The sequence below is a fragment of the Abramis brama genome (assembly GCF_963993115.1).
Source record: "Abramis brama genome assembly, chromosome: 14".
Classification (NCBI taxonomy): domain Eukaryota; kingdom Metazoa; phylum Chordata; class Actinopteri; order Cypriniformes; family Leuciscidae; genus Abramis; species Abramis brama.
In genome coordinates this window covers 33,952,857-33,979,768 of record NC_139976.1, presented here as the reverse complement: position 1 = coordinate 33,979,768, position 26,912 = coordinate 33,952,857, and the positions used below count along the sequence as shown (strand labels likewise).

The following is a 26,912-nucleotide window of genomic DNA, read 5'->3' as shown; positions in this document are numbered from 1 at the left end:
TTTCATAACATAGTTGAGAATCATCTTTATACAAAGTTTGCTTTAAAAATTGATTGGTGAACTTTTTTTTCTAGTTCTCTTGATGATATTATTCTATTGACTTTAAAAATTTCTGATCAGTACACCTATCAGACATATTTGTCAGGCATTTTGTTCAGAGGAGCGCTTTCATACTGTAATCAAAACAGCAAATAATCCTGCCATCTGTCTGATCAAATGCACAAAGATTTGGACACACCCACTCCTAGTCCTCATTATTATTATTAAAGAATTATCATCAGAATTGTGAGCAAGAATGTCAACCAATCAACACAGTGGCAATGTACTTTTCGACTGCATATTTTCCAAGTAATTGTATAAATTGTAGGTCACAACTGTACTTTCTGGTTATACTTTGAAAATATTCCAAAACAATTTGGACCATTTTTCATAAAAAGAAAACATTTTCTTTTGTGTTCTAGAAAACATTTTTACTTTTCTAGAAAGTTCCAGGCTGGAAATACCCTGCCGTTTTGCGGCCTAAACCGAAGATGAATAGATCATAAAATGTAAAGCAACAGAAATAATACACAATAACAGCAAAAAGGGGAAGTGTAATGAAGTCATGGTCAAAAGTTCAAGGAAAACAAACCTTTGCATAAAGTCATTTAGTGAAGAAAGTTCTGTTGAAGGATCTAACTTGATTAAATCTCCCGTCACAAAGTTCAAACCCAGAGGAAAAAATCACATTTTATCTGAGACAAAGTAGTTGTTGACGGTTTTATTTGTTTGTCAAATACAGGGATAGTCCATGTACAGAAGAACCGGAGGATTTTTGTCAAGAGCTGTACAATATTTACACAAAGGCTTTACTTTTGAAAGAAGCACAGTATTAGATTGTTCCAAAATAATACTCAGAATACAGACAAAAGACAAACAGATAAAAACAAATTTCCATTTTAAATAGTACTAATACATAATCCCTCCCTAATGGGAATCAGATGCTTCACTCACTTTCAACGCCATTTGATTTTTTTTTCTGTAGAATGCACTGCAATAATACCGTTTGCGTATCTTGAAATAGTTTGTTCTTTCTTTTCTCTTCCGTAACAGATAAAAACGATAAGACATTTTCCATTGTATCTACCACCCACCTTCGATGAGCAAAAAGGAAGACAGCTCAGAATGTGGCAATAAGATCCATTTATAACATCTGAACCAACATTATTTTAACCGTTATGAAGCATTACTTGTTTGTATAGTATGTGCGAAGTCCTGTTAAAAATGTCTTTATAAATAATAAAAATGCATTACTTCAGCTCACTTGTTTCACGCGTGTAGACTAAAGCGTTGAATGTCATCACATGTCGTTGCACGCATCTTCCCATGTCCGCTTTCCGATCTGCACTCGTTTATAAAACAGAACCTTCACTCGCTCTCGCTCTCGTTTCAGAAAAAAAAGCCAGAATAAAACTGCTATAGTCTTAAAAAATTATTTGTGTAAAATTCAGTAACAGACTTGCTCCTAGTGTCGACACGAAGCGAACTCCTCCTGTCAGTTATTTCCCACGGTGAATCAGTCAATTCAAAAAGTATAAAGACTCCACACAGTATATTCCTTGGTTCTGTGTACCATTTCCTTGGGATTCAGTGAATTCAGTAAGGTCAGCCCATTTCAGGTGCTCTCAGTTTAGTCATATCCATTCGTCTGAGGTCTCAGGAGGGATCCTGCACCGGGTCTGCGGCCTCGGTGACGTTTGTGAAGAGTTAATCGAGTTATTGGTTATTGTCATCGCCCGGTCCTCTTCTGTCGCCGCTGCGTAAGAGCCGTTTAAAAGAGAATTTCCGTAAAGCCGAAGAGGAGGGAAGGGGAGCTAGGCAACAGTAAATCCAGCATCTTTGTACATTGAGGCCTCCTCGATTTGCCCCTCCCTTCTCAAGCTTTGGTGCTGAGGGCCATCAGCTCTAAGAAGGAGTTGAAGAGCGTCTCCAGCCAGCTCTGATTGGCCATGCACTGCTGAACAACCTCCTCTTGTCCAGGGTCTTCTGAAGCCTGCTCTATAGTGTTCGTCTACAAGAAAAGACGAGAGAGTTTTAATAGTGCGTTCATGTGTGCGTTTGTTTACTCCAGCTGCTTTTGGGAAATGTAGCTCTTACCTCTTTCTTGCAGTGTAAGAAGGTATGGTATTTATAATGATGCAGTGAATGGTAGAGACTGTAGATTCGACACGTGTCTGTTGACAACTTGAGGTCCTGGAGGAGACAGGGATGGTGACATGTTAGAATCTGAATTCTATTACAGATTCTACATTGTTCCTATTAGTTATGAAGGCTGCCGCACGATTAATCATATCCCAATCGCGATGTCAAGCCTATGCGATTATATGAAATAAATAAATGCATGTGTGGACATGACAACCCATTCTCTCTGAGAGCTGTTTGCCCATTTTCTACACCGCTAATAAAAAGAGCAGTCAGTTTCAGTAGGCAGTGGCACGTGTGGCGCGTATGCTCACGTCGTGAGTTTTCCCAGTGTGCAGCGCAGAGAACAGGTGGAGATGGCCAGAAAACCACTCCCTCTGTTATATGGCGATATTTTGGCTATAATATAACCGACACTGAAGCAGAGGGAGCAGGGCTGCCAACTCTCACTCATTCAGCGTGAGACTCAAGCAATTGACACTTTTCACACACTCTCACGCCACACATCCATTTTCTCAAAGAGCAGCAAAGAGGACACTGACACAGACAGACTAGACAAGAGCAGGTCACTTTTGATATGAAACTAATTCTCAGCTCTCAGATTCTGTCAATTTTATTACAAAATTCAAACAATAGCGTTTTGCCGCTTGTAAATGTGACGTGACAGATCGTGGTCGTGAACCGAACATCTCTTAGCCTACTCTTTACTACTAGTTAATAGTAAATAAGCACGAATGAACAATAGATGTGTTGAAAGATAAAGTACAACTTGCTGAAATGTTTATGCCTCGTTCATAATATCAATCGATCAGTTTTTTTTTTTTCAACCGTGGAAAGAGGTCAATAAAACAGCTGGAGAACAACGTGTCACATAACGTTACATTTACCTCAGGAAAGCCATTTGATGATGGCACGTTAGCTGGCTAGACAAATGATATAAAGAGAGGAGTATTTTGCTAAATATGTGCACTATATTAAATATTTATTATATTTTTACTTATTAAAATATTGTAATGTTGTTATTATAGCCTAGTAAAAACCACAATATATTTAAACATTAAAAATGCAAATGCAAAAATTAACATGCATCTACTGTTAGGCTACCTAATATTTATCCAAATGAATCAATACTGAATCAAGATCGGAATCAAATCGAAATCGTGAAATCTGTGTCAAGCAATAATAAAAACAGTAGCCAACAAGTCATTGTACCATGTAAACATTGTAACATGTTGTCACTAAACTTGACAAAGTTCTGTTTAGTTATCAAATGCTTTGACAATCACAATACACTTACACCAAAAATGATCCACAGACTGAGTTTAGACAAAGCATATGTTACATCATGCTTAAATGTCCCTGCTTGTCTGGACAGAATGTTCAAAATATCTTATTTTCATGAGCATACAAATGTTCTTATTTATTGTTCTATTTATTTTATACTATTGTTCTATTGAGACAATAATAAGTTTGCAGTAATGCAGAGATGTCATTATTTAATTTTGAAAAAATATTATTTTAATTTGAAAACACTGTTTTTTTAGTTGTTGTTGCAAGTTTGAGTTGAGAAATACACATTTCAGCATTATCACTACTCTGTGTTTGCATTTTTCTTGAGAACCAAGCAAGTTGACTCATGAAACCATTTGTTTATTATATCGCAATTGCAATACTGACCTCAATAATCGCAATATGACATTTTCCCCAAATCGTGCAGCCCTACTGCTAATGGATTTAAAGTGTTAAAGAGGCCATATTACAACCTTTTACAAAGTCTTGATTTTGTTTTTTGGGCTCAACTAGAATAGGTTTTAATGCTTGAATGTTAAAAAACACAATTTTTCACATATTCTCCATTGTTGCAGCTCCTCTCTACCTAGTCTGTCAGTAACGCTCTGTTTAGTTCTCTATAAAGCCCCTTCTTCTGCAAAGCACACTGTGCTCGAATTAGTCGATTGGATCAGTGTGTTGTGATTGGTCAAGCGCTTCAAGAGTGTTTGGGAATGTCACACCCCTTACCATAGCCGCAAGTTTAAACACTACTAACTAACTCAACCAGGCCCCGCCCCTTTGTTTTGGAGAATAAAGACATCTCCTTGGGAATTATTTAAATGAAGAATATTGTGACATGTTCATTTCCAGAAGAAAACTCAAGACTAAAATTGAGGTGTTTCAGGGAGTTCAGAAGATTCCCTTTGGAATGGAATATTGTGAGATATTATTACTGTTAAAATAACTTGTTTTCTTTTTCAATATATTTAAAAATGTAATTTATTCCTGTGATGCAAAGCTGAATTTTCAGCATCATTACTCCAGTCTTCAGTGTCACATGATCCTTGAGAAATCATTCTAATATGCTGATTTGATGCTCAAGAAACATTTCTTATTATAATCAGTGTTGAAAACCGTTGTGCTGCTTCATATTTTTGTTGAAACTGTCTATCAGATCTATCTATCTATCTATCTATCTATCTATCTATCTATCTATCTACACACACACAAATTGACAGCTCTATTAATTCAATTTAAAAAGGGGGAGTTGTTCACAGTGAAAGAATCACCTGTGGTTTGGAAACACTCTTTTTAATGCGGTTCAGGGTTTTTCGGTTGTAGCATTCCCCACTCAGTCTGACCCTCACCGCCCCCGAGTCCAGGGGCTCCGCCGTAATCTGAGGGAACGTGTGAAGAGCTTCCTGTGGAGCAGGAACAGAGGGACATTCAGAGAAGAATTTACAGGGTTCACACAAGACACTTAAAGTGCTTGAATTTAGCTTTCAGAAATGTCAGTTCTGGAATACCTGGAAAATGGGCTTGTTTTGTAGAAGAGTGCTTAAGAGAGCTTGAAGTTTAAAAAGAATGTGTAGGTGGTTTAAATGCACAAGAAACAAATATATGTTTTGGAAAAAGTATTTAAAGTCTCATATTCCCCTGCACCTGGTGTTTAAGCGGGTTAACCTCAAAGAACTCTGTAACACAACGTGGATGATTGAAATCCAATCACAGTACGTCACAGATTGCCCAACGTAAAATAGTATTTTATGCTGTAGATGCTTCAGGGCTCAAGCTCTGTTCAGAGTCAGGTGAGTTTAATGCTTTACAGTGCAGTTTTTGCACATTTAAGATTTTATTTCTGGAATTATAAAATGCAAAAATTCATATATGCGAGTCTCTTTCCGCTTTCAAAATACAGCAGCAACGTGCTATAAATAATGCAAACAGTGACTAAAACAAAGGAATAAAGTCTCCAAACAGTAATTTCTGAAAGGCAAGTTATTCAGCATAATGAATTAGCAGTAGAATCCTATTATTTTAAGAGTTACAAGACTGCCACCTACAGGCTGTATTTGTTAAATTTGTATTATATGAATTAATATACAAGCACATTATATAGACATTTAACTTTTATATTTATTTTCTACCCTAACCTTTTCTATTTCTAACATTTATATTCTACCGTTAGTCTGAATTATTTTTGTATATTATATCCTGTTTATATTCTATAAAGGATGAAAAGAATGTGAGAAATAAAAAGTCATTTAAGAAAAACCTATTGTATGAAGTCCTTGAAGAAAATTGGTATTGGAAGCATTGTTTGAAAGTCCTTGATGATGCCTGTTTCTAAGGGACATGAAAGACTACTGAAGCGATCAAATAAAAGAATCAAGCAAGCACAAATACAAAGGTGAATTACCTGGTGCTGGGAGTTCATATTGACTCTTTTCAAAAGCTTCCTCTTCTGCTCACTGAGAAGGCTGTCGATTTTGCGCATTGGAGGAAGATATAGCTCATCTGAAACGGCCAATAACATAAGGAGAAGGGTGAATTTCATCTCATGTTTTGAAAACGACAGCGCAGCAGTTTTTCTGGGAGGTAATCATATTCATTTACCTTCTGTGTCCTCTAGAGCCTGAATCATGTCCGGGTCGAGTGCCGTACTGACCAGCATCTCCACGTAGCTCCGGTACATCTCACGCATTCCACGTGTGTTCAGGCCAGCTTTTACTGACACTGCTGGACAGAGACATATATTGTCAACATATATTCACTATCATAACTGTACATTGCCTCCTAATTTATGTCACATGTCCCCATTTGTTACGTCTAAAAATGGTTATTTTGCATTTGAATAATGTCACAATGTAAAAAAAATCTTAATGTTACAATTCATAGGCTTTTCTTTTCTAAAAAAAATAAAATTTCCTATTTTTTTCCTTTTGATTTTAGAGTTAAATGTGATGTATGATATGGTTTTAATAATAGGGGTGTAACGATACATTGTAATACCGCAATATAAAAACGTGACGATATGTATCGTTGATGTAAGCGATATGATTCGTGATAGAGTTAGACTCAGTTTATAGTATTTATATTTTTGATTTTATAATTTTTATTCCAAATTTTGTGTGCAAATAAATAAAATCTTGATTAAAAATAAAATAGATTCAATAAAACGATTGTGACACATTTCGGCTAATGCATACCATGCACGTTTACTCAAAGTATACTCACTTTCATCCTCGCTCGCTGAGGAGTCTGTTTCTGATGATGAGGGCACTTCCTTCAGCCACTTCCTGCGCTTCTTGGGCGGAGGCTTTGCTGGCTGAGGCTTAGCAGAGCGTTCAGTCTTCCTCTCCTGTCCAGCGCTCCTCTTCTCCTCCTTCACCTTCCCTCGTTCTGTCAACGCTGCCCGTTTCTCAGGTTTCGAAGGCGGCGGAGGTGAAGCTTTTTTCTCTTTTTCCCTCTCTTTCTTTTCTTCCCTGGTTTTAAGCAATTTTTCTCTGTCCCGCAGTTCTTTTGGCCGAATGTTGTTTTTCTCTCTGCTTTCACGTGGTTCCTTTATCTTCTCTCTGTCTTTCTCAACCCTCTCTAAGGGAGTCTGGTTATTGGGGGGCGGGGCTAACTTCGGGACTGGTTGAGACTGCCTCCTAAATAGCAAAAAACAACAGGATGGTTGCAAAAATATGCCACATTGAAATGACCTGCTGTAATCTAGATCATTATGACACCATTATTAAGCAGGTCAACAGTGCACCACAAAACATGTTAAATACCATACCCTAGTAAATAATGTAAATGTTAAGGGCTGTTAACTATTACAACTATATTAGCATCCATACCAACATACAATAATGTTTTGTTTATTAAGCATCCACTGCAGTGATGGCATCCGTAGCTTTAAATGCTTTTGATTGGCTAGCAATGATTTTATCGTTCATCAGCTAGATTAAAAATCCTTTTAAAGGTGATCCCAACGATATTGTTCCACTGTGTTACTGTTATAGTAGTGTGGACTTTCCTCTTCTCATAGAATTAAAACTTTATAGTTACTGTCCTTTTGTAAACAGCCCTTTACACTGCAACTTTTATACTGACATATAGGATGTGTACGAAACCTGAAAAATGCAACAAGGCACATGCAAATGTAATGTTTGCGTAATATCCTGTCAACTAACATGCCTTCATCTTATGAGATATATGTGTCTAGTATGCGTCTATGATATCTCACAATCCTTTGAGTGCAGTTAAAGAACTGGTGGAAAAAATGTAAATACTAGTGTTGAAGGATTAGCTGAAAGGAGTTAAGTCACTCAATGTGAATAAAGCTTATTTGAATCTCTTCTAGATCACTAAACATGATGCTATTCTGCCTAGGTACTCTGTCTGAAACAAGTTTCCTTAGGAGATGCCTTCACACTTGTCTGGGCAACAAGACAGATAAAGGGGTCAAAATACCTCAGGTTGACAGAAGGTCTGTGCCAGGGCTTACAGGAACAGACCCTCACGTAGTCTTTTTTGTTTATGTTTTCCAGAAACTTCACATACAGCCGCTGGTAGCGCTTTTTAGCATCCCCAAAGAAACCAAGATACTAGGAGGAAGTAGAGACATTAAGGAGAAGGGGACAAAAGAACAGACAAAATTTAGAAACATAGTGACACAACTTAAAATGCAGCTTATACAAATGTCAAAAACAAAACAGAATCACCCATAACTTAATGTGCTGATGAATATTGTACTATTCAATATGCAATTATGCATACTTTCCCTTCAATTGATTTTTACAATTTCTGATGAAAAAGTGATGCTCACTGCCACAATTCTAAATTGTTCTGAATGGTTTCCATGATGGTGCTTTGCAGTTACTAAATTAGTTTGAGTAGTAGTTTAATAGGGTGTAATGCAGGTGAATGGGATTATTTAGCCTGTTTTATCAGATAAAAATAGACAGTGATATTTCTAAACACCCTGGGTTAATACAAGTAATAATAACAGTGCCATGGTAAACAGCACTAATAAATAAGAATCATAATCAGATGTAGTAAACAAAGTAGAAATGGCTGAAAATTGGTGTGCTGCTTTCTACAAATGATGTGATGGGTCATGACTCACATTACTAGTGGCACAAAACTGTCTCTGTCCATCCTTAATCTCAGGGGAAAACTTCTGCAGCAAAGCTTTCTGTACACGCCAAATTGGAGGGGGCTCTCGTCCTGTCTGCAGGGCCAACTAGTGAGAGATGAGATTATCACAAAATTAAACCTACCTATCTTGTCACATTATATTTCTGCACATTTGCATTATACATAAAATAATTGCCGTACCTTCAGACACTTGATGTCCTCAATCCGCACCACAAACTCATCCCTCTCTCTGAAAATGCCCTCGCCTCCACTCTCACTCTCATCCTCATCAGTCTCTCCAACAATGGCAGCACCGCTCTGTTTCTGTGCCAAGTGCAAGGGTAGAATCTGAGGCACAGCTGGCTCTTCAGGGGAGGCGGGCTCTGCAATGGACTCCTGTACTGGAGGAGGACTGGGAGAAGGTGGGCTAGAGGATAGAGTGGGCTCTACAGGAGGAGGAGGAGGAGAGAGGACAGGAACAGTGGAAGCCACAGGACTGGGTGGAGGTGAGGATTCTTGTGGTGGAGATTTCTGAGTGGCGGAAGGATTGTCCTCCTGTGGAGGAGGGGGAGATGGGAGGGGGAGGGGAGGAAGAGGAGATGGCGAAGAGGCGGAGGAGGGAGCAGGGGATGATGGGGAAACTGGTGGGAGAGAAGGGGGAGCTTGGGCTTCAATGGCTTCTTGAGGCGAGTCTGCAAGAGAGAAGGGTACTCTTAAATTTTCAACCACCTATAGTTTCAACAATACAACAGCAAACAAGTGTTCAACTGTGTCTTAATAATGCCCCATTTCAACAAAACAAAGTGTGGAGGTGTTTTCTAAGCTGCTTAATTCATACCACTTTCCAAAAATGACCCTCACCTCCAAATTTTGGGACACTTGGCAGCTCCATGTCTGGGACTTTCTCTTTCTCTTCCAGGTCTTGCTCCACTACCTCATCTACATCCTTCACTTTTTCTTCCATTTCATCCTCCTGCTCTTCTTTTTGCAATCTTGCAGGCTCAATAGAGTGGGTATGGGTGTGTGAGGGAAGGTGTGTATGTATTGGTGGTTGAGGGCTGAGGGCTGGTGGCTGCTGTGTTGGTGTAAGTTGTTCAGGAGGAGGTGGAGGAGGGGGTGGAGGAAGTGAAGAAGGCTGCATTGAGGTGATTTGAGGAGTGTCATACAAAGCAGAGATTGCGGAGGAGATGCTCTTTTGCAGGTCCTGGTTCTTTCCAACGGAGTCCTCCTCATCAGATGAGAAGGAGGGCAAAGTCTCAAGGTTCCTTTTCAGCTCTTCATCCAAGCGCTTGCATGGGCTAGGACAGCCACCCAAAGACAGTCCCCCATCACTTTCCCCATCTCCATATCCAGATACAGCCGCAGCGGCTGGCGGGGGTGGAGGTTGAGGGGATAGTGGGCGAATGCCTCCACTTTTCCCAGGAGATGAATCTTCATTTCCACCGCTGTCAGCTGAGCCCGTTGACATTCCAGATGGCCTTTTTCCAGACTTGAGAAAATCTAGAAATGAGGCAACAAAGCCAGTCTTCTCCGACTCTTTATCTTCCAACTAAACATGAAAGGACAAAATTTGTGATTAGATTAAAATGTAAAAATATGCTCACAAACACTACTGTTGAATCTACACTACATTCCAGGGCTGCACGATTAATCAAAATAAAACCGAAATTGCGATTTGCCTTGCAATTATGAAATCACAAAGACTATGATTTTTGATTAAATAAATATTATTATATTTTTTTTAAATATTGTGTTTTTTATTTTTTTATAAACTAAATAGTGACATTTTTTTATTTTGTTTAATATTTCTATTTAGTAATAATAAATAGTAAAAATAATTAATAATAATCATAATTAGGGGTGGGCAATATGACCAAAATCATATAGTAAGTAATCTTAATCTTACTTAATCTTATAAAAAAACTTATTTTATTTCACGATAGTGATGTATATCACAACATAGTTATATACATTCTTATTCTTATAGAAATGCTCTCTTTTTTTGATAGCAGGTCAATTTGGATGCTGATACTTTTAAGACTGAATGTACGGATCCATCGTACTTTTGTGTTTTCTCTCTCCACGTTCACTTTGACACATAGGTATGTGTATTTAACCGTTCAAGCCAATTTAAGTGGTAAAAAACTTCTCACACGCTTTTAAGCAGCAGCTTCAACATACTGAAATGAGTTGTCTTTAGCTATTTATTTCGCTTCAATGGTTTAAAATAAATTTTTAAACCGGTTTAAAAAAAATTAAGTTTTTATACGGCATTGTTAAAAAAATGCATGCAAACCATAAGCTTTCATGACCGCGCAGTACAGCAACGTCACGTGACGTGAGCGTAACCGCAATAGAGACGATAGACCAAAATCTCTACCGGTTTATCATGTCTACCAGTATATCAGCCACCCCTAATCATAATCATATTTATTATTATTAGTCATATTGATGTAAAAGCACAACATTTTGGGCCAAATTGTGCATCCCTAAGTAGGCACAACAAACCTGGTGTTCTTTATCTTTTTTTTTCCGTTTAAAAATAAAAAATAAAAATTGCATTTTAAAAATCGCAACTAGAAAATTTTAACTAGAAAAATTACAATTCGATTTTTCAGGCCTACTATATTTGCATACCTCTTGGGATTTGGACTTCTTGTCTTGAGGTCTGTTCATGTCAGGCACTCCAGGTGTCCCAGGACTTAATCCCAAAGAAGGAGCGGAACCAAGAGAACCATCTGAGAGAGCCGGATCAGTGCCTGATAAGGAGTCTGTCCGCAACAAGGCATCAGAAGATGACATGCTTCCAATAGGAAGTTTAATCTAAAAGAGGAAGATAAGACGTTATAGAAAATCTCCTGGAAAGTGATGAAATGAACATACAAAATTAAATATCCAATGTTACACAATGCTATACAAAAATTATTTCTGATAACTGATATATTTATTCATCTGTAATGACTACCAAAGTTGTACGTTTCATTTTAGACAGTATATTATAAATTGTAACAGTAGCTTTTTCAATTTTAACAGCTCACCTTGATGGGTTTGATTGGCTCCTGATGCTGTGTCTGCTGTTGTGATTGGTGATGCATTTGCTGTTGCATGTGCTGCTGATACATCTGATTTGGATCTTTATTGGCTATCTCCATGTCCATCATGGATTCATCCCGTCTACCTCTGCCTCTGCCTCTTCCTCTGCCTCTGCCTCTTTCAGGAACATATCCTGTTCCATACTCTCCCATCATACCCCTAGAGTGGTGAGGTTCTGGCAATGGGCGTATACGTGGTCGTCCACGTGGCCTTGGAGGTCCATCTCGTTTGGGTTTTGTGGGCTTTCTGCCTCTTTTCTTCGGTCCATCCTGTGGCAACAACTGAGGAGGGGGACCAAGGGATGAGTATCCAAAATCTAGATCACCCATTAAAGGGCTTAAAGTTCCCCCTCCCACTCCACTTGATTTGCGACAACTGGACACAAGGTCTGGTATCAGATCAGGAAGTCGGCTTCGGCTGTTGAGGCGAATGTCAGCTGGGACGTCAGCCTTATCCTCATCATCCTCAAATTCATACTCCTGTGCATAGCTCTTCTTGGGCAAGGAGTTTGGATCAGGTCTCTCCTTCAACAGATGGAAGGAACTGGATTTCAGAAGCTTCTTTGGGCGAGAGGAACAGAAAATTGGAGAGGTAAGACCCCCGGATCCAGACCCAGATCCCCCAGTACTTCCTATTTTGGCACCAGATCCTTCCCCGACAGTTCCAGTTGTCCCCATTCCAAGGCTGGCTGGCTGAGATTGGATTAGTCCAAGCTGCTCTGTGTTGACAGTAGATGGGAGCTCATGAGTCTTCAAGGAGTCAAGATCTAAATGCATGGTTCCATTATCAGTTTCTGAAAGATCATGGCAATACTGCCCATACCCCTGGTCACTGTGATGGCCAAGCATATCATAACTTGGACCTGTATTGTCTCCTCCTCCAGGTGTAGTTTTAATTCCTTCCATTCCTTCCTGCACTGTTTGGCCAGGTGCAACCCCATCTTGACCCTGCCCAGTTCCTCCTGAGCAACTGGATTTGTATTCCTCTGGGCAGAACATATCCTCCATTCCAGGAAAGAACGAGCGGTCCTCATCTGGGAGAAGAGAATCGGGAAAGCAGATGGATGTTAAAGGAACAAACCTCTGGCTCTGTTGGCTTTGATTTTGGTTTTGATTCGATTTTGCGGCTGGATTTCTGGTGTCAAAGTGAGGCTCTCCTTGATGGTCAAGTTGGGATTGAGGAATCTGGGAGGCATGAGAGGGGTGAGACTGCTCTTGTTGCTGAGAAGCTGCAGAGGAGGCCTGTGGAGGAAGATGATGATGGCTCTGCTGATTAGTATGGGAGGGGTGAGGGTGTTGATGGTGGGAGTTAGGATGTTGAGGACCTTGTGATGCTTGTTGCTGTTGGTGGTGATGGTGGGATAGGTGGTGTCCATGTGAGGTTGTTGATAAACTCATGTCTGGCTCAGGAAGATATGAGTGTAACTCCGAGGCATGGTGCTGCGTTGGGTGGTGAGATGAAAGTCTTTGCTGTTCCTGTGACTGCCGTCTTTCTACACTTCCTGCTGTTGCTGCTCCAGAATTCCCCCTGCTTCCTTCACCCCCTGTCCTCTCATCCACCATTGCCCCCTCTTGGCTAGATGTCCGAGAGAGGGAATGCTCTAGCATGTCTAGTGAAGACACTGTGTTAGACTTAGGGCGGCTCTGGTCTTGCTGCTGAGAACCATGACCATAGTGACCAGCTGCTTCCAAAGCTTGGGATTGAAGCTGGAGTTGGAGCTGGGATGTCTGAGACTGGGAATGGGTCTCTGATGACACAACTCCCCCAGTGGCTTCCATTAGGGCCTGCTGGCTTACAGAATGCTGCTGTTGCTGAGGGTCTATTTTGCTGCGAGTATGGGACAGCACAGACTGCAGCAAATGAGAAGGTTGGCGAGACTGGTCAGTGGGAGAGTCCATAAGTGACTGTGACTGAGAATGATGCTGTTGCTGCTGTGGTTGTTGTTGATGTTGTGAATGTGACTGATGATGTTGAGTTTGCTGTTGATGTGTCTGTTGATGCTGATGGTGATGTTGCTGCACATCAGGTGTCTTACGCATGTAAGCCATATCTCCTGAATCTTGAGGCTTTTTCTGAAGATCCATGTGTGGGTGAGAGTGTAGGTGTGGGTGCGTTGGTGTATGTGGAGTGTGTTGATGGTGGGAGGTGGAGTGTTGAGGAATGGAGTGTTGGGAATACGGGTCACCCCGTCCATAGTGCACCACTGATCCCAAAGAATCATGATGATGGTGAGGATGGGAATGTGTTTGTTCTGAACTCCCCCGTCCTCCATCACTTACAGTTCTGTTGCTCTTCTGCTGTGGTTGTTGTTGATGTTGTTGTTGTTGTTGTTGTTTATGCTGCTGTTGATGTTGTTGCTGTTGATGTTGTTGCTGTTGTTGGTGCTGTTTCTTTAGGGACATCTCCAATTGACTGTCCAGTCCAGCTCCACTCCCGGTGCCAGTGACGGCAGCATTAGAGGTGGCACTATGTGTTCGAATAACACTTTGAAGGTGGTACCGCTCTTCTGAGCTTTTGCTCATCTCATAATCAAGCCCCTTATTTTTATCCTGAGCTGGAAGGACTGGAGGCTGCTGGGTGGGCTGTGAGGAATGATGGCTTTGAGGAGTATGGTGATGTGATGCTTGAGGAGTAGGACTCTGGGCTTGAAGAAGGTGTTGGATGAGGAAATCATCATCAACATCATCGTCCTGTTGTGGCCTAGACTCTGTTACACCAAGTATGCTGTTATCAGACTTTGTTTTAGGAGGAACAGATGAGTGGTAGGGTTGTGATCGAGGTCCTCTTGTGTCTGGGTACCCTTGTGGGGAAGGCAAAAACGAAGGTGAGAGAACAGACGATAAATATTTGTTGGATCCTGCTCCAACAGGCGACTGAGCAGGTCGTGAAGGTGCAGGAGAATGCAGACCTGGGCGGATGATTCCAGAATTGCCAGATGGAGATGGGCTGGAATCAGGAATGTGGTAAGATCCACCACCACTTCCGCCACCTCCCACGCTACCACTGCCTCCAGTTCCTGTGCTGCTTCCACTACTACTACCACCAGTTGTTCCACCACTTGCTCCTGACCGTAGAAGGGCAGGAGAGTGTCCTGATGCACCATAACCCATTGATGGACTTCCAGCACCTCCTAGGGATGGTGGCAGAGACCCATAACCTGAATCAGTCCCATATACTGAATCTGCTGAAAACGATTGACTTCCCAAATTCCCATATCCTTTAGCAACTCCAGAGGTCCTAGCTGAAGGAAGATCATGAGTCTGTGGAGAACTGAAGCCCCCATATGACTGGGAAAGGTGTGATGGGGGAGGCTGATTTGGAGAGAAAGACTGAGGTTGAGGTGGGGTCTGGCCAGTTAGACCACTCGATGACTTGACTGGAGCCACTGGGGATCCATAACCCGAGAGGCACGACTTGGGAAGGGTTTGCTGGGTGGAGTTAGAGGAGCTCTGGGAAGGTTGGGAATGTGACTGGGGTGGAGGAGGTACAGTCTGAGTTGGTGGCTGTTGCCGAGAGGATGCAGAGGCAGAAGTGGAGGCTGGAATGGAATTAGACTGACGAGCACTAGCAGACGCAGTGGAGGAGGAAGAGGATGAAGATGAGGATGAAGCAGAAGAGGCAGAGGGTGGTGTGTGGGGGGTTCGGGAAGAGGATGCAGATCCAGAAGAGGAGTAGCCACTGCTGGAGCTGCTCTTTGTCCCCTTTCCAGCCCCACCAGAGGATGTGGATGATGAGGACCCATAAGAAGGTTGGATTATTGGTCTGTACTGTTCAGTCCTAGGGGAGGGTTTATGGTCTGAGGAAGGACTGTGTTCACCAAGAGGACTGCACGAGAGGCCAGCATGGCGAGTATGAGTGGCTTGCTGATATCCTGATACCCCACAGCTGAGGTAGTGCTGCAGGGGGTGAGGGGTGGATGGGGGGGCTTGTGCCGGAGAGGGACGTTGGTAGTGTTTAATTACACTGTCTTGTCTTGATACTGTCCGCTCTTGGGATGATGGCTGAGGTGGAGCAGGGGTAGAGGAAAACACAGAGGCACTGTACAATTGGGAGGACTGGTCTTGAAGTTGAGAGGACAACAAGTTAAACTGATGAGACGGTATATGGCGGGCAGAAACTGACGCTGCAGATGAGGCTTGAGCAGATGTGACCCCACTCACAGAAGGATCATGACTTCCACGGTAAGCCGCAGCTGCACCCTGTGATGACAACAGGCGGTCAAAGCCCAGGCTCGACTGAGAAGGCGTCTTGATGTGGAGTAAAGGATCATGGGGTGACAGGAGGCCATTGGAGGTAGGACTGAAAGTGGGCGTGTCCTGTAAGGACACACCAGGGAAGGAGCGTCCTGAGAATGACGCTGGGTGTTGATAGGCAGACAAAGCAGAAGAGGATGGAAAGGATCCAGATCCAGGAAGAGCACCAGAGATGAAGAGCTCTGCAGGGGCAGGTGTGTGCATGGCTAGAATGTGGAGAAAAGACACAAAGAAAAGATAAAAGCTAAGGCTAAGAAAATGGCTGTGAACACTGAGTTATTACAAGAGAGCAAATTCATATTTTTTAATCGTTGTTATAGCAACAGTGATGACTGCACTTACAATTACCACAATTTCTACCATATACTCAGTACATCGAGGAAGTGACTGTGCATTCTTGATATAATTTTTATCAAATATGTTATTTCAGTTTGTTGTACATTATTCAAATTGAAGAACCACCCATGCAAACCCCATACAACTCAGTAAGCTCAGCTTACCAGTCTGCCATGATGGAGTGCGAAACTGTGATAGGAGGGATGAGGCAGAGGGAGGTGGCTGTGGACCCCGGGACTCTAGTGCAGATATAAGGTTCATAACCGATGGATCTGGGCCTGATGGACTTGCGTGGTGGAGCCCAGCATCAAAAAGTCCAGAAAGGCCTATGAGAAACATGGAAAAACAATGATGTAATGAGAACATTTTGGTAAATATATTACTTCCACACACACACAAAAAACATATACTTTTTATTGGTGATATCAAAAGTACTGGTACTTTGATACCCAGCAAATTCTATAATAAAAATGAAAATCTAACAATACCAGTCTCTCTAAATTTGGTACCCATGTCTTTTCACATGATCAAATTCACTTCTTGGTCAAAATACTTCGGCAGGGTATTGATGTAAACACAGTCAATTAGGTCTTCAAGGGGTCATGAATCAAGAAATAAATTTTTTCTTGATCTTTTGAGATGTGAGAACTCATTGTACTCATCCAAAAACAGCTTTTACTGAAACCAAGCTCCGAAAACGACTTGTTTCAGATTTTGTCACATTATGACATGATAGTATGACGAAAGACCGCCTCTGCAGAATCAAATCAATGCCTACTTCTACATCATTTTCTACATCTTTGGCCCCGCCCGCTGGCACATTAGTGAGATGAGAAAGAGAGATACAGGATCACTGAACTAAAAATAACATTACCTTCCAATGGATCCTAATGCTAGTAAAGTGGTTAATTATTTTCAACTATGTGGATGTCTCAGTAGAGCGTTATTTGTTTGTTCGGTATATTTCACTGTGGATTCTTTGGTAAATCAGTCGCAATTTCGGTGCAGGCTTTACAAACAGACTTTTACTGTAAAATATGAACATGACAGTAATGCCACAACATGTAAGTATCCATGTTAATTCTAATGCCTTATCTGTGATCAGTGATTTCTGAATGATTCATGTACAATCAGATGTTTGTCCCAAAATTGTTTTTGCTGTTTATGCATCAGTAAATCAAGCCTGACTAAAAGGTCAATTTCACATGGTTTCTTTTCGTAACATGAAAACAATCTGTCATTTTAATTGTGATTAAAATAGTTCTGGACTCTCACCAAAACTCCCGTTATATATCAATGGCACCGGTTACACTGCATAATGAATCTTTTATTTACATTGTGTTTGCACTGCCTGGTAATAACCCTCTGTCGATCCAACTGTCTGTGGACAGGGATACAAAATTGCGGAACTATAATCTGTAGTTTTCACAAAAGTTCTGGAGCTGTCAAAAGTACATTGCATGGGATAACTTTTTTAATTGAAAACTTGATCCTGCTGTTAGAATCCTTAGAAATGCAACAACAACAAAAACTACAACTTTGTTTCAATTTATTATTATTACATTGGTTTACTTGTTTTCAATAACTATTTGATTACAGGAATATTTCACTTTTTAAATTATTTTGATGGTATTTTTGGCTGATATTAGAATTGACTACTGAAATTTGGTATTGTGTATGTGACAGGCCTTGTATTGACTAATGCATTCTTTGCTGCAAACCAATCATGGTAGTCAAGGAAGAGAAAATGTGATAAGCTCTATAAAAAAGACTACTATTTGGCACATTGTACTTCAAAACCTCAGGAATGCAGTGCACCCTCTTATGCAAGAGTGTTCACATCACAGCCATCAAATAATAACTACTTAAAAAGACATGTAAAAAAAATGCCTGGCCTTGATGTGATCAACAATTGTGATCAGTTGATAAAAGTGTTTCCCATACATTGATTTAGCCACAATATCAACATTGACCGCCACAAATAGATTTCAGTGCTTCCCATTCATTGACTAGACTGTGGCGGCCTGAAAATATATTTAAACGTCTCATAATAACATAAAAGGTCTTTAATGTCGTGTTTTGCACCATTGCTGTCAAACAAATTAAAATCGAATGCGCGATAAGGCTTTGTGTCCTTATCAAAATACTGTTTGTGCTGCGCAAAGAGAAGTGTGCACTTCAATCATGCGTTTAGCTCCGCGTCTTAGCTCAGTTCACAGTGAATGAATGAATGCAGTGAACTCTTTCTGTGCATGTGCTGAGTTTAGCGTGCATTTGGGAACGCAGTTACACAATATTTTCACATTTGCAAAGTTGGTGATTACAGTATTTCACTAGATTTGTAATGAGATGCGTTTGTAAACTTGGTTTCCGCCAAAATAAAAGCTTGACAGCACCAAAAGCTCTTGCATGGGGTTTATCTCTTGCATGTACAGAAATGACCAAAACTAATTATGAAAGTTTAATTTATTTTTCAGTGCATTTGTTTTACAATATAAGGCTATATTATGGCTGGACGATATGGCCAAAAAAATATTTTATTATTTTTAAATATGTTAAAAAATATATTTATTTTTAGGTTAAAAGGCGATATATAGCATATTGTTTCAAAAAATATATCGATATATCGTACAAACTCGATATACCACCCAGCCCTAGGCTATATTACTGTCATATGAATAATATTATAATAATATTATTATTATTAGTAGTAGTAGTAGTAGTAGTACTGTAATGTAGACTGAGACACTATCATAACTAAAAAGAGGTTTGAGTCCATACACTGACTTTTTCTTTGTTCAATTTGCACACTAAATATGGGTTGGAGCTCTAAATTTCGAACTCTCAAAGTGCACCAGATTTATGAATTTAACTTTAAAAGTGTACAAAATGTTCTTCCGGATCCCCCCTAGAGGGTCCGGAGTCCGCCCACCACAGTTTCAAAAAATCTTGTGGGAAACACTGTGAAATTATCATATATCAATTACTGTATCATTAAATTATCAGCATACATCATAAATAAAATTTAGCTATTCCATTTTCCACATGTGCTGTAGAGCTATACATGTCAACATGATACAATGAACCCAAACGAGATATGGAGTCAAAGTAGTGTCACTCACCTAGGCTTCTTCCGGCTGCACCCCAAGCCCCACCCTGGCCAGATCCACCAGGATGGTGATTGGTAGCATAACCCTGCAGGGGATGGGGAGTGGCATAGGCTTGGCGATGAAGTAGTTCAGACTCCGGGTGTGATGATCTAGAGCTGCCGTACACCAAGCTGACAAGACCAGAAATCACCAGTGACTTTAGCAATAATAAACAATGATACTTAAACAAGGGTAAAACCATAGTAATTAAATAGCAAATAACCTCTCTTTGTACATTAATCCTAAACAAGTATATCTATCAATAACTAGGAAGCAATTTTGTAAAGGGTACTTTACTGCTATATAACTTTTAATTCAACTCCATTAAGTTTGTTTAAATTGCTAATATGGTTGCAAAATAATTTGATTTTGGCTTCCCAACAATAAAAACAAGATAATCAAGGTTAAGCGATTATTGTGCCGCTGCTGCATTCCGTCCCACGCACCTTCCTTTCCTTCAAAGCGGTGCGCCAAATAAATGCAGTCTGTTGCTAAACAGATATTAAACATTATATTAAATGTGGCGTTTTAAGCCACAAAAGAGACACTGGTCCCCAGGCGGCTTTCTGTGCGCGTGCCCCGAGTCGGAGCCGAACGCGGATAGGCAAATGGGCTTCGGATACGAGCCATAAAGCATACACACAGAAATCTCAAAAATGCCTTTTTGGAGAGTATTCACTTGTAAATAGTCGGTTGTCTTAAAGGGATAGTTCACCCAAAAAGTCATCATTGACACACCCTAATGTTCCAAACCTGTAGGAGTTTCTTTCTTCTGTTGAACACAATAGAAGATATTTTGAAGAATGCTGGTAATCAAACAGTTGACAGTGGCCATTGACTTCCACAGTAGGAAAAGAAAAATGGCTACCGTCAACTGTCTGGTTACCATCATTCTTTAAAAAAAAATCTTCTTTTGTGTTCAACAGAAGAAAGAAACCCATACAGGAAAATTTTTGAGGGTGAGTAAATGACAAAAAAATTGGGTTAAGTAAACGTACACATTAGAGAAAAAAAACACTATACTGAATCCGTGCATTACTCAATCTCTTAAAATTACAGCAGCCTAATATACCTGCTGCAGTCTGTTATTACTTATAATCAAACAACAAATGACAAAGGAAAATCACTCACTGATCCTAACTGAATAACTTAAGAAGCTTTAATAAGGATTAATCTGTATTTAATGTGTACACTAAGTCTATGCAGTGTTATTTTACACTTGATTATTCACTTTCTTTGTTGTAGGCTATTACTTATCTGAATGACACTGTTACTACATCTTCCTGAAAAACTTAAAACACTGATTACTTAATTTGTAATTCATTCTGTTGTATTTATTTGTCTGTTGTTTGTAATTAGATTCTAGAGGTCCTTTTTCTTACATTAGTTAACCAAGTATTAGTTTTTGCTGAAGAATCAATAATTGTGAAATTTCAATGATATTTTAAAATTAAGACTTGATCATATCACCTACCAACAATCGTGTTAAATAGTGATTTCACTAACCAAAAATAATCGTGATTATGATTTTTGCCATAATCGAGCAGGCCTAATTGCCAATTAGAACAAAAAACTAATTTGAAATCCATCCTCATTTAAAACTAATAATCTCTTAATTATGCATCAGAGAAAAACACAACTGTATATATGCCTTAATTAGACAACAGATTACTTTTGAAAGACCTGAACATCTATGTCAAAAGCCATAAAATGTGTTGTGCATTACTAAATAAGTGGCCTTTATTATGGTCTGTTGTTTTTCATTGCTTGCTTTTTTCAGGTAAAAACAAATAATAGTTATCCCGCTTTTTTAATACTATTAAAATGTTTTGATGCCTAAATTCAATTGTAACATTTAAATTTAAATTTTTAGAAAACAATTTTTTTTTTTTTTCACATCTGCCATTAGGTATGATTATTTTTAATATATGTGCACCCCTAATATTTATGTTTGGGGCTGTAGAAACACACTTATCTTATCCATATATATCCTTATCTAGCAGCAACCACAGCAATTTCACTTAGAATCTCATTCAGAACTTGTATATTAAGATAAGAAGTTTCTGTAAGGCACCTGGACAGATAATTTATACCTAAAAACAAAACCAAATAAATCTCATATCTTAATTTGAGCTATACCCTCAGAAACCACCCACTGCTCTCCTCTAGTACAATAATATTTTTGTTTTAACCATGTTCTATAGTGAATTATTTTATTTCCATTAACATTATTGGCTTGCATCTTTTCTGTCTCTGTAATCTGTGTAGTGATGCTTTGGCATTATCGATGTAAAACAATCATGCAAATAAACTACTTATGATTATTTATAAATTAAAATAATGATACGCCTTAGTGATTATACCATTTATTTTTTTTATTTTTTTAAAATAAACCTTTTTATTTCTGCAATGGTTTGTTGGCTGGAATTAATGTCCTAATCTGTGACAGTAAGCATAGCATTGGATGCTAACTCGTTAGCACCGCAGGTCGCTCCCATCTTCCGAAGAACGAGCGCGAGAGCTAGCGTATGCATATCTTTACAAACGATATAGATTGCTTTATTTTCACTGCCCTAACGTAAAGATCAATTTTTATATAACATTTTCTAGCTCGAATCAATAGTAGGCCCACATGCGACAACAGCAAGAAGAGGTTAGCTAACGTCAGCTGAATGGGAGGTTTGACTGTGGCTCCTCATCATCAGAGGCCGCGTAGCACTAGTATTGTTTCCACGATTTATAAAACAATGAGGCATTATTGAACACGCGGTTAGAGCAATATAGTATGAATATACACATGCATTTCCATTGCAACTGTAACGTTTGATTTTGAGACGGTGTATTTTTTAAGCAATGTTGCAAATTAAAGAGCGCAGGTAAACTGCAGCATCTCCGATCGCTTTACTTCGCCTTCTTTTTAGCGACCCCGCTCTCAATAGACTTGACCCGAGCCCCTCATTGATTGGGGATGCTGCTAAATGAATCTACGATGGGATCTGTAATAAAATCGTTCGGGCAGACTTCACCCCGCCCCCCACCTTTTTTCTTCCCTCTCCTCCCCAAACCGCACATTAGTCCATCAATCACACTTGAATTTCCAAAGACGCAATCCCTCGCTTATTTGAATAACAATAGCTACACTAATACCTTATGACATCCTACGCAAATGCATCGTCAGAGTCAGATGCAAATGCATAGGTTTTCACAGTCTGTTTAGTGCCAAACAGCGTACACCATTCTGTGTTTTCAGCATGGCTGCATGCTTACCTTGCTTTGGCTGATCTCTCGTAGCTCCATCCGGCTCCGGCGCCCAAATCACCGAACCCAGCGCCCGGGTAATTTCTATCCATTGCTTCGCAATACGCGCGGCTGGATGCGAGCGAACGATTTCGGTGCAAAACTATTTTTTGCACGGCAAGATCGCGGTCCTGTTGTCAGTTTTTAATCATTCTTCCTGGTGAGAGACGACTAAGTCCACAAGAGTGAAAAATAGCATATTGAAAAGGGAGAGGGAAATGGAGGGGAGGAGATGAGTGCGTGCGTGATAGAGGGGGTGTTCACCGACCACCTCCAACGAAATAACTCACCTCTTGTTCAGTCTTTTCTCATTTAAAATCAGACCAAGTAATGCCATGCTCCTGACGGGATGCGAATCATTCGGTTTGACCTGGTTACCGATAAATTACCGATGGACGCATATGACCGTATACGTCCTTTCCCTTGTTTCTCCTCCCCTTTCTCCACTTACTTTAGTTGTATTAAATATGCATTAACCAAGCAAGGGGCATATCGGCCTTTAAACAACTCCTACATTGCATGCAACTATATTGCGAGCGAATTTGGAGGAATATCAAATGCACCCTTTAAATTCCACCCACAATGTTGTTGTGAGCTAGCTGTTAGCCCTGTCGACGCATCAAAATAAGATGGTGTTGCTGCTATTATTTTCAGTAAATCCCGTTCCCTTCACGAGTTTTGTGTTGCATTCGACTTCGACGATATAAAAAAAACTGACGCTGCGTGGTAATTCCGCACAGTTCACTTGAAAGCCGAGCTCGAGGCCTGCGTTTTCATAATATTAGTCATTTTCCCTCGAAGACGCCATTTTTGAAGGCGGCTGTTTCTCTCCCTTCTCCCTCCCCTCTCTGTCTCTGTCTCTCTCTCTCTCTCATACTCGAGCTCACGCGTAGTCTCTAGTTCACCTCCACAGCAGCCACTAACAGAAGCTATTCCCGGAACACACTGCTCCCTCGTATTCAACCAAAATGGTCAGAGCCCAGAGAAGGGGGAGACTCCTTTGACATTCGCAGATGCACGTTCAGGGATGTCTGGCCTTCACGTGAAAAAGGCATTGAGGATTCATTGTGGGCTTCGTGTTTCTATGCGCCCCTCACGACTCCCACACACCTTTGACAATGACCATGAACTGGGACAGATAATTTAACATATGTTTACATATCAACCCGTACTTTGTAGGCTATTCTGTATTAAGTAGGCTAACTGTAATAATAATAATAATGCATTTTATTTAAGGCGCCTTTCAAACCACTCAAGGTCACCATACAACAAGAAGCAGCAACAACAATATTAAAACAAACAAAATAATAACAGTGGCAATAAAAAAGTACTAGCTGTAGGACTTGTAATAACAGAGCTATTCACTACACAGTGAAAATGTGCAGTTAAGCTATTTCTACCTGTTCTGACCTTTAAAGATGAATTTATTACATTTAATTTCAAAATAAAATTTGTATTAAAATAGATTGATGTGCATGGGTAGGCCTAAATCGTTTATAATAAATGTGCCAATATTCCATAAAAAATAAGAATTGTCCATTGATTTTCAAAACTGACAATTCTTGTTTTTTATGGAATATTGACGTATTTATTAAAAGTAATTTATTTGTGCACATCATCATTATCTGCCCTCTATGGAGCTCCTAAATGGGCATGGTGTTGGAAAAAAAATATGGGGGGGGAATAATAAGTCAGTGCTTTTGCATTCTCTCGCAAATGTTTTGCGTTCCCCTGAGAAACTTTGCGTTTGCTTGCAAAACCTTTGTGTTCCGCTGAGAAACTTTATGTTCGCTCGCAAAACCTTTGCGGCACAAGAAACTTTGCGTACGCAAAACAATTGTGAGAACGCAAAAGCCTTGACAAATCATTTTTCCTCCATCTCACATTTTTTAGCCCTTATATTCTTTAATCAAAACAACTTCCCCTCCCTGTACTTTACTATTGGTGGATCTCATGTGAGTGACAGGTTGCCCCGCCCTCATGCCAGTAAACACATCATCAGAGAAGAGATGTCACTGCAAAAGAGGGGGGAAGTTATTTTGTTCAAAGATTATGAGACACGTCTCCATGGATAAAAAAAGATGTGCACGGAGAAATAAACGGCAATATTCCATTTAAAAAAAAAGATTTGTCAATTTCGATTTTATGGTGACTTTAAGCTGTTTATCAGCCTAATTCTAGTTATATGTCCTTCATAACTAATAAGTTGAACAGGGAAAATAGCATTAAACTAATTTGCACAACTAATAATTCTATAGAGAGATAGATTGCGGTATGTATATGCAATGTACACAGCTATAAACAAATTTTACATTCTATCTGTATTTGTTTAAAACTATCATACTATTACATTCTGGAAGTCCAACTGACCTTGTAGGTTTAGGCTCAAATCTTGTGAGCTGGATACTGAGACACTTTTGGGCATCATAGGTGTTCCTGTGTCAGCATCATTTTGGGATATCATCCTGTGGTGCCCAAAAATACTGCACACACCTACAACAAGCAACGCTGCTGTCTAGTTAGGCATCTTATTAGATTCTGACACACAGCCTTGATATTGAGGGAACAGGCCTCTATATGCTATCAAGCATATCCTGTTTTGCTGGATTGTGTTGGAAAGTACCCATTAATGGATGGATTTTTTATCAGTATAGGCCTAGTAATCTCCAACTATGTATTTTAGCTGAGGATATTTTTGAGAATAAAATACAGAACCATTATTGCCAGAAATACAGTAGCCTACTTGTAGGCTATGTAGAGGTACTGGGTTGGAATGATTTGAAATTGTGTCCAAAGTTAATCTATAAGCTTCTGTTTATTTGGAAAACATACAGAGGCACAGCAAATCTATCTGACAAGTTTAGGTTATTGTTGCCTTATTAAAATGAAATGCAAATCTCATCGTCACCGCTGGGAGGCGCTCTAACTCCCACAGGATTACCTGACACTGACATCCAGTGGCGAGACAGCTGAAAGAAAAAGCCCTCTAATCCCCTCCTGGGCATTTCATGTGAGTTTATCTGATTAAGATGCATATGAAACACATACCAGTGTAAATGGCTCACTGGTCAAATTTCCATTAGAGCTGTGAGTAATAAAAAAATAGATATGCATTTCTGAAGGAAATAGAATTACAAAGGTTCTGTGTGAATGAAATGCCAAATCGGATCCACTTCAGCACACACACAAAAAACGATATTTTGCAATTTAGAGCTGACTAAGAATTAAGGCCTATTGAAGGCCATTTTAGTATGCAAATAAATGTAATTTTAGAGGTATAAAGTTTTTTTCTTCTATTTTCTATTTAACTTGGTCCCTCAAGCAACAGTGAAGAACATACAGTTCTAAAATCACAAAATTAATTGTATTTGTGTAGGCCTTATTTTATATCAACACTTCTACTTCTTCCTCAACAACAGATTGTTTCACTTCTTAGTTTACCTGAAAATGAAGGGTAGCACATGATAAAGGTACAGTTTACAGACACAGTATTTACATTTGTATTATTAATACATCATAATATTGTCAATTAATTGTGAAATCATCCCAGAACAATCTGTGGGCATACGGACTGGCTTCTATAATAACTTTCACAAGGAATGACAAATTATATTTATATTCTGTTATTATACTTATATTCTCATATAATTAAGGATGGAAGGAAGCTGATCCATGCCCGTGTTATTCTATTATATTTTTATTAATATTTTGAAATAGTATTTATGTTTATATTTTATGTTTTCATTTTAATTTTAGTTTTAATAATTTCATGCTGTTTTATCTGTCACTTGTATGTTTTTTAATGTCTATACAGTTTTTATTATTATTTGTTTCAGTTATTATCTAGTACATCAACCTAAACTAAATTAGAAATGTTGAAATAATATATATATATATAGTATATAATATTACGAGTAGGACCATATATATATATATATAAATATATAAATAGCTGAAATAAAATAAGTTTAAGGATTTTTTTTTTTTTTACCTTTTAAATTATTTCAGTTAAAATTTCTTTTAATTTGATAGGTTTTTAATGGTTTTAGTCGATTTTCATTGTAAGCAGATGAGATGAGTAACAACACAAAGATGTGGCTATGTTGGTTATTTTTATTGATGCCTATCAAACTGATTACGTAGACCATCCTGTATCCATTATAATTCCCTCTCTCCCACACACACACACGCACACACACATATG

At 39.4% G+C, this 26,912-nt stretch overlaps 1 protein-coding gene across 3 annotated transcripts; it reads right to left on the bottom strand.

Annotated features, from left to right (window-relative positions):
• Window positions 1–745: 745 nt before the first annotated feature.
• prr12a (proline rich 12a) lies at window positions 746–23,561 on the bottom strand. 3 transcript variants are annotated; one of them, XM_084134998.1, is made up of 16 exons: window positions 22,999–23,133; window positions 22,679–22,879; window positions 19,385–19,542; window positions 16,427–16,588; window positions 11,619–16,132; window positions 11,218–11,403; window positions 9,442–10,129; window positions 8,782–9,272; window positions 8,570–8,686; window positions 7,915–8,048; window positions 6,691–7,106; window positions 6,070–6,192; window positions 5,873–5,970; window positions 4,743–4,874; window positions 2,137–2,232; window positions 746–2,050 (listed from the first exon to the last, which is right to left on the bottom strand). In XM_084134998.1, the coding sequence occupies exons 2-16, from the start codon at window positions 22,759–22,761 to the stop codon at window positions 1,916–1,918; spliced, it is 7,533 nt and encodes a 2,510-aa protein (XP_083991124.1). In that variant the 5' UTR covers window positions 22,762–22,879; window positions 22,999–23,133; the 3' UTR covers window positions 746–1,915. The 3 variants fall into 3 exon arrangements, with proteins under 3 accessions (XP_083991124.1, XP_083991123.1, XP_083991125.1); XM_084134997.1 differs by having other exon boundaries at window positions 22,679–23,561; XM_084134999.1 differs by having other exon boundaries at window positions 6,070–6,189; window positions 22,679–23,561.
• Between the last annotated feature and the right edge of the window lie 3,351 nt (window positions 23,562–26,912).